Source organism: Cebus imitator, unplaced genomic scaffold (assembly GCF_001604975.1).
Source record: "Cebus imitator isolate Cc_AM_T3 unplaced genomic scaffold, Cebus_imitator-1.0 Scaffold64, whole genome shotgun sequence".
Lineage (NCBI taxonomy): Eukaryota > Metazoa > Chordata > Mammalia > Primates > Cebidae > Cebus > Cebus imitator.
In genome coordinates, this window is record NW_016107379.1 from 2948318 (window position 1) to 2957115 (window position 8798).

The 8798-nt window shown below is 38.8% G+C and overlaps 1 protein-coding gene and 1 non-coding gene across 2 annotated transcripts in view; both read right to left on the minus strand.

Moving 5' to 3' along the window:
- Positions 1 to 8798, minus strand: part of SEC31A (SEC31 homolog A, COPII coat complex component) — an 80796-nt gene that overhangs the window by 66152 nt on the left and 5846 nt on the right. Inside the window, exon 2 of the mRNA XM_017530184.1 lies at positions 2212 to 2335. Coding sequence (XP_017385673.1) covers positions 2212 to 2335 — 124 coding nt within the window. The remainder of the gene's footprint in view (positions 1 to 2211; positions 2336 to 8798) is intronic.
- On the minus strand, positions 8078 to 8193 carry LOC119471569. Its single transcript, XR_005200638.1, has one exon. It is a non-coding gene; the product is annotated as a U5 spliceosomal RNA (small nuclear RNA).

Sequence of the window (8798 nt, forward strand, 5' to 3'; positions counted from 1 at the left end):
TTGGAGACAGAGCTTTGCTCTGTTGCCCAGGCTGGAGTGCAGCGGTGCGATTTCAGCTCACTGCAACCTCTGCCTCCCAGGTTCAAGCTATTCTCCTGCCTCAGCCTCCCGAGCAGTTGGGACAACTGGCTTGCACCACTACGCCCAGCTAATTTCTGTATTTTCAGTAGAGACGGGGTTTCACCAAGCTGGCCAGGATGGTCTCGATCTCTTGACCTTGTGATCCACCCGCCTTGGCCTCCCAAAGTGCTGGGATTACAGGCATAAGCCACTGAGCCCAGCCAACTAATCCTTTTTATATAAAAATGCTAACATTGGCCAGGCATGGTGGCTCACGTCTGTAATCCCAGCACTTTGGGAAGCTGAGGAGGGCGGATCACGAGGTCAAGGTCCAGACCATCCTGGCCAACATGGTGAAACCCGGTCTCTACTAAAAATCCAAAAATAAGCTGGGTGTGGTGGCATATGCCTATAGTCCTAGCTACTCAGGTGACTGAGGCAGGAGAATCACTTGAAACTGGGAGGCGGAGGTTGCAGTGAACCGAGATGACGCCACTGCATTCCAGCCTAGGCGACAAAGCAAGACTCTGTCTCAAAAAAGAAAACGCTAACAACAAAATTGTTCTTCATTCATTCAAGCTGATATTAACTGTTTTTTACATGCCATCTAGGGAAATAAAGATAAAATACAATTCCTGTCAAGTAAGGAAAATATTTTAGATGCAACCTATCATGATCAAAACACTGTGGGAACACAGAAGAACACTGACTGAACTCAGATGATAGAATGTCGGTAACTTGTCAGGGAGAGACAGGCTTTCCAGAGAAGATAAAGATTAAACTGAATAAGCTAGATGCAGAGGAGAAGAAATTAGGTTACTCACACTATCTTCTCTCCTTTGAACTTACCTGTTGCTAGGTAAATGGGGTGATTCTGGGCAGGGCTCCATGCCTGCATGGCTGTACGATCTACTTCCTTTAACTTCATCCTGCTAAAGATAATATTTTACAAAGAAATAGATTTGAATGTCTAACACAAAACACAGATATTTTACATAGAAACACACTGAACAAACCACTACAACATTATTAATGCCCAACTGCAAATAAATCAAATTGGTTTAGGTGTCATTTGTTGGAAATGTTCAATATTAGAAAGTAGACAAACTTGATAAACTATTTTGAGACAAATACAGGGCTATTCTGTTTACAGATTATAGTTTTTCAGCTGAATCAGTCTAGAAAAATAGTCCACAAAAACAATAAGGTAGTACCTGAAGAATTAACTTTGCTACACATGTTTATCAAACAAGAATGGGTAACAAAACATTATGGGTAAGAGCAGGCAAAAAATAAATAAGGTGCAACTTCCTGGAGTAGGATTACTCAATGATAAGAGCAGTTTTAAAAATTTAGTCTAAATTAAAACATATTAGAGAGAATACTGTAAGCTCACAGAATTTAAAGATAAAGTAGAAATTATCAGAAAACTGGTCATTTCAAGGTATAATACCATATACCACTTATTTACATATTTTCTGTCATTAAAGTTACATTGATGGGCCGGGTGTGGTGGCTCATGCTTGCAATCCCAGCACTTTGGGAGGCCGAGGTTGGGTGGATCACTTGAGGCCAGGAGTTCAAGACCAGCCTGGCCAACATAGCAAAACCCTGTCTCAACCAGAAATACAAGAAAATTAGCCAGCGTGGTGGCACATCCATGTAATCCCAGCTACTCAGGAGGCTGAGGCAGGAGAATCACTTGAACCCAGGATGCGGAGGTTGCAGTGAGCTGAGATTGTACCACTGTACTCCAGCTTGGGTGACAGAGACTCGGTCTCAGAAAAAAAAAAAGGTTAATTTGATGGAAAAATTAGAAAGGTGTAGTATTATGTACTTTCTAAAGATCTTTGTTATTTTTAGGTAAATATATTGAAATGACATAGTACTCTGCTGTAAAACGTATCATAATTACCTAGTCTAATACCAATGAACACCTAAGCTGTTTTTAGCTTTTTTTTTTTTTTTTTTTTNAACTTATAAACACTACTTTTACTCCTATAAAAATTAACTCACATGCTTTTTATCGACAAAATATTTCATGTCCTTGCTGGTATTCCTTGTAGTTTCTAAAATGGCACACTTACGGATAAATTAGAAATCAACAACAATATACTATTAATCACATGAATTTAAAGCTGAACCTCATACCTGTGAGAAGAGGAGAATGTGGCACAAGATTTCATATCCAAGGATGGATCAGAAAGATCTAATTCAAATATCTCAAGGGAAGCACTGGTACTAAATGTTGCATCCAATTGCTGAGCAGATGTTCCTACAGAAAATACATTTATGGTAACTATACATACAAAAATAAAAGACTCAAAGAAACCACATAACAGAAATTAAAAGCATGTTTTTCAATTGTCTTGCTCGTGAATGCTGCATTAGTGGCTGAAATCTCAGCACATATGCCATTGAGCAGATGCTTAAATTACTATAGGAATGAGATTCTGGCACAGGGCTAGGAGACAATGTTTATAAGAGTGGGTAGTATAAATAATTTTTTAAGCTTGTAGATATTTTTAAAATCTCTGTAAAAATGATCTAGTGATTTACTATATCTGCTTATAGACATACATGATTTAACTTTTTTTTTTTGAAACGGAGTCTTGCTCTGTCACCCAGGCTGGAGTGCAACGGTTCGACCTTGGCTCACTGCAACCTCCGCCTCCCAGGTACAAGTGATTCTCCTGCCTCAGCCTCCCGAGTAGCTGGGATTACAGGCCCCTACCACCCCGCCCAATTAATTTTCGTATTTTTAGTAGAGATGGGGTTTCATCATGTTGGCCAGGCTGGTTTTGAACTCCTTATCTCAGATGACCAACTCACCTCAGTCTCCCAAAGTGCTGGGATTACAGCCGTCAGCCACCATGCCAGGCCAACTTTTTTTTTTTTTTTTTTTTTTTGGAGACAGAGCTTTGCTCTGTTGCCCAGGCTGGAGTGCAATGGCACGATCTCGGCTCATCGCAACCTCCGCTTCCTGGGTTCAGGGAATTCTCCTGCCTCAGCCTCCTGAGTAGCTGGGATTACAGGCACGCGCCACCATGCCCAGTTGATTTTTTGTATTTTTAGTAGAGACGGGGTTTCACCATGTTGACCAGGATGGTCTTGATCTCTTGACCTCGTGATCCACTGCACCCGGCGAGACAGTCTTGCTCTTTTACCAGGCTGGAGTGCAGTGGCGTGATCTCAGCTCACTGCAACCTCCACCTCCTGGGTTCAAGTAATTCTCCTGCCTCAGCCTCCCAGGTAGCTGGGACTACAGGCGTGTGCCAACATGCCCAGCTAATTTTTGTATTTTTGGTAGAGACAGGGTTTCACCATGTTGGCCAGGATGGTCTCAATCTCTTGACCTTGTAATCCACCCAACTTGGCCTCCTAAAATGCTGCGATTATGGGTTTGAACCACCACGCCCAAACCACCCTGTTTGCATTTTTTATAGTGACAGGGTTTTACCATCTTGTTCAGGCCAAGATCTTTATTAAGCTGTGCACTCATATAATTAACATCCAGTAATGTTTATGAAGGCAACAGTACAAAGATCTTAATTGACCATTTGTTAAATCTGCATTACATTTAATTTCTAATTATTTCACAAAGCAGTAATCTCTTTGTAATAAATACAAAATTTCTCAATTATTAAAACAGTGAATTAACCTGGACATCATAGCACCAGCCTAACACTGACCTAGCACAAACTTTTAAAAGGCAAGGTTTCCAACCTATGGGGTTCTTAATGTTTGTAAAATGTCTCATCAAATGGCATGACATCTTCAGACTTAAATCTATCAGCCTGATCCTTTTCACTGAGTTAGTATTTTTAACCCTGATCTCAACTCTGAACCCACAATTCTTTAAAAAACACTTGTTCGGATCCGAGCCATTGCATCAAAAATAAATAAAATAAAACAACAACAAAACACTCATCAACCTGTATAGCCACACATTTTTTTTAAGCTTTCAGTTCCAAAACTGAGGCACAGTAGTCATATATTTATTTCTAATGAGCAGCACATAGTCTAAGAATTATAAATAAATGTCAAAGTCTAACCTGGAAAATGTTCACATCCAAGGCTCTTACTGGGCCAGTATGCTTGTCGTTCTGGGCAATCACAACATCCTTTTCTCCAGCTATAATTTTAGAAGGATCATAGAGAATAATATTTCCATTTTCACCACCTGCAATCAGAACTCCAGAGACATCTCCTTTGGAATCCATTTTATAGGGTCCCCAAATCAACTTGTGGTACCTATAGAAGAAAATGAATTTAACTCATTCTTAAAGTCAAATAAATGTACACAAAAATTTGAAATTATACATTTAACTTTTTAGGTTTTTATAAATAGTTCAAATACATTACTTCTTCTCCACTCCTGGTAACTATGTATGGCTTTGGTGTAATAGTATTTCATTTTTTATTTATACTCATATTTGCATATTTTGATTTTATAATCCTTAAAGAGCAAAAACTCTTGTAAGGTAGTGTAACAAAGTATACTTGAGTTGTATGTCACAAGCTATGCTTAAGAATGATTTTACCATTTAGAAACTGTGAGACCCTAAGTTACTTAACCTTCTTAAATTGCCTCTGGTTCATTGTAAAATAGAGCTAAACAATCACTTTCCTTGAAAAATAAAAACATTCTTTATTTGACTATAGAAGGGTCTCATGGTTTGACCTTTGTCAAAAAGATAATAAAAATAAAAAAAAAGAAGGGTCACTAACAAGTAGTCTTTTAAATAGTAAAAGTGTTAAAGGAGTCACCTGAAATTTTCTAAGAAAAAGAATGTATTCTAACAGGAGAAAAGTGACATCAAAATTATATTATGACAAGTACTCCTACTGTTGGAGAATAAAATATACGGTCTAGAATGGAGATACAATATGAAGGCAAAAATGTATACAATGATACAGATGGTAGTAAGTAGAAAAACTGTTAGACAAGAGACCAGGCGTGGTGGCTCCCAGCACTTTGGGAGGCTGAGGCAGGTGGATCACCTGAGGTCGGGAGTTTGAGACCAGCCTGATCAACAGGGAGAAACCCTGTCTCTACTAAAAATACAAAATTAGCCAGGAATGGTGGCGCATGCCTATAATTGCAGCTACTTGAGAGGCTGAGGAAGGAAAATCACTTGAACCTGGGAGGTGAGCTGAGATTGTGCCATTGCACTCCAGTAGCCTGGGCAACAGGAGTGAAACTTTGTCTCAAAAAAAAACTACTAGACAAAAGTTATCTGGGGTTCCCATCCTACTGTGACAGCTCTGAAGAAGATAAGAGGTCCCATGAAACTGCATGATTTGAGCTGTTTTCTATCAGCTAAAGAACAATCTCTTTAAACCCTGCAAAGATATTAAGGCAATAAAGCTTACTTTATTACTCAAATGAAAGTGTTCTTTCTCTACATTAAAATAGGGAATAAGTACTTGAAAGTAAGATCCAAAAACCTAGTTACCTAGTGAATTAGAAATCATGTCAACAAAACTGTCTGTGAAATATATTTCTAAATATAGTAACAGAAGAAAATAAAAATAAGGTACCATTCAGAGGTAATCACTATTAATATCTTAATATGACTACTCCTTTTTCTAGTCACATCTACCGTTTTGCAAACAGGTGCAATAATGGAGACAGGAAAAAAAAACTCTACCACATAATAAGAAAAAAAAAAATGCTAGAAACTACAGCCTCTCCTTCCCACCTTACATATAACAGCAATAAAAAAGTCAACAGAACAAACTGGCTGGACACCAGCACTCTGGGAGACAGAGGTGGATGGATCACTTGAGGTCGGGACTTCAAGACCAGCCTGGCCAAAATGGCAAAACCTTGTCGCTACTAAAGATACAAAATTAGCTGGGTGGGGTGGCGCACACCCGTAATCCCAGCTACAAGAATTGCTAGAACCTGGAAGGTGGAGGTTGTAGTGAGCCGAGATTGTGCCACTGCACTCCAGCCTGGGCTACAAAGTGAGATTCTGTGTCAAAAAAAANGAGACAGGGTTTCACCGTGTTGACCAGGATGGTCTCGATCTCTTGACCTCGTGATCCACCCGCCTCGGCCTCCCAAAGTGCTGGGATTACAGGCGTGAGTCACCGCGCCCGGCTGTTTTTAGCTATTTTTACAAAAAAATGCTGAAATAAATGGTCATCTGCACATGCTATTTCATTAAAGAGCAGGGACAGCTATAAATTCCCAGAAGTAAAACTGCTAAGTTAAAGGATTAATGCAATTTTAATTTTGATGAATATTACCAAGCTGTCCTCTATGACAACTGTACCTTTTCATACCACTAACAGTAATATATGATTACTTATTGCCCTACAACCACTAACAGTAACATGTAATTACTTGTTGCCCAGAGTATACTGTCACACTTTAAGATTTTTACCAACATTAGCAATGAAAGGCTAGGTGCAGTGGCTCAGGCCTGTAATCCCAGCACTTTGGGAGGCTGTGGCAGACGGACTGCTTGAGCCTGGGAGCTCAAGACCAGCTTGGACAATGCAGTGAAATCCCATCTCTACAAAAAATACAAAAATTAGCTGGGCATGGTGATACATGCCTGTAGTCCCAGCTACTTGGGAGGTTGAGGTGGAAGGATCATTTGGGCCTGGGAAGTTGAGGCTGCAGTGAGCCCTGGTAGCACCACTTCACTCCAGCCTGGGTGACAGAGTGAAACCATGTCTCAAAAAAAAAAAAAAAAGAAAGAAAGAAAAATATTAACTTGGTATAGTTATACTATAAATGATATATAACATCCTTTTTTTAATATGATTATGGGTCAACCATATTCCTTTTTCTTTTTTTCTTTTTTTTTTAAAGACGGTGTTTCACCATGTTGGCCAGGATGGTCTCGATCTCTTCACCTTGTGATTCTCCTGCCTGAGCCTCCCAAAGTGCTGGGATTACAGGCGTGAGCCACCGTGCCCAGCCCATATTTCCTTTTCTGTCATCTCTTCTGTCTAGTCATATACCATTTGACTATATTTCTTTATTTTTTTTCTGAGATGGAGTTTTGTTCTGTCACCTAGGCTGAAGCACAGTGGCGCAATCTCAGCTTGCTGCAACCTCCGCCTCCCGGGTTCAAGAGATTCTCATGTCTCAGCCTTCCAAGTAGCTGGGATTACAGGCACACACTACCACACTCAGATAATTTTTTTGTATTTTTAGTAGAGACTGAGTTTCACCATGTTGGTTAGGCTGGTCTCAAACTCTTGACCTCAGGTGATCCACCCACCTTGGCTTCCCAAAGTTCTGGGATTACAGGCGTGAGCCACTGCACCCAGCCATCATTTGACCAATTTTCTGTTAAGTTGACAGACTATCTTTTGACTTTGGTTCAAAAAAAATTTTTTTTTATGTTTCATAGGATTTTGATTTAATTTTTTTTAAAAAAGGCTCTTTTAGAGCAGTTGTACATTCATAGAAAAGTTGCACACAAGTACAAAGAATTGCTACACAGTTCTACAACCACATAACCTCTCTCACCATCAACACTGTATATCCATAATGTTAAAATTCACTGCCAAATATACACTTTATATTTGGCATATATATATATATATACACACACATATATATATATTTGTGAATATCCTTCTTTGTCTCAAATAATGACTTTTGGTCTGAATTCCATCTTTCATTTGCCTTTACATGCATACTTTTGCCCTTCAAAACTACTTTGTTGTCATTAGCTATCCAGAATACAGCAACAAACAAACAAACAAACAAAAAACCAACAGATCTTGTTGGTGATCCAAACAAACAAACAAAAAGCCAACATTTTGTTGCTGATCCAATTTAGCTAAGGCTAAAATGTATTGATATGACAGACATGGTTAGTCTTAGTTTTACCATATTTTACTTTCGTTTAATATCTTTGGGTAATAAATTTCTTTAAAAGTCTTTCATTGTTGTCTATTTTTTTGTGCAATTACCATTTTTCTGATAATTAGTATAATGTATATTTTTATTCTAATATGTTTCTGATTCTTTTTCTTTTTTCAAATCAACCCTGCAAAAGCAGGGCCTCAAAAAACTGGATTAAGACTCAGAATTGTTCCTCTCCATGGAAATCTTTAGTAAAAGTCAAAACATTTATACAATTTGAAAAGAAGCCAGAGTTCTGATTCTATCTTTATAATTGTAATTTTAAATATTTTACTTAATATCATCAATCCTCCATTTTTTTTACACAGTAAGTACTAACTCCCTACTATGCGCACTTACGAAATTAGCTTGTATAATCTTACTGCCCCCTCACATAACACAGTTACAGTCAATAGTATTATCTTTCTCAGTGTTTACCTTTGAACTGCTAAATATGCTTACAGTTCTACTAACTGATTTGTCAGCTTTAAATGATGTCCTTTGACTCATAGCCACTACAGATATGGCAATTCACAAACTTATTCTACCTTCAATTTCTTTCTTCTGCTATTAGTTGTATAACCAACCCCTACATTACTGGACATTTAACATTTACATTTTATTCTTTCTTCCTCATTCTCACTTTTGTTCCAGTCTCAGCACTGCAGTTAAACACACACTCAATGCTCTCCAAGAGTACTTTTGCCAGTTCCCTTACTCAGCTCCAGGGCTTATCCTCTAACATTTTCCTTAAGATTCCCTTAAATAAGGGCCGGGCACGGTGGCTCAAGCCTGTAATCCCAGCACTTTGGGAGGCCGAGGCGGGTGGATCATGAGGTCAAGAGATCGAGACCATCCTGGT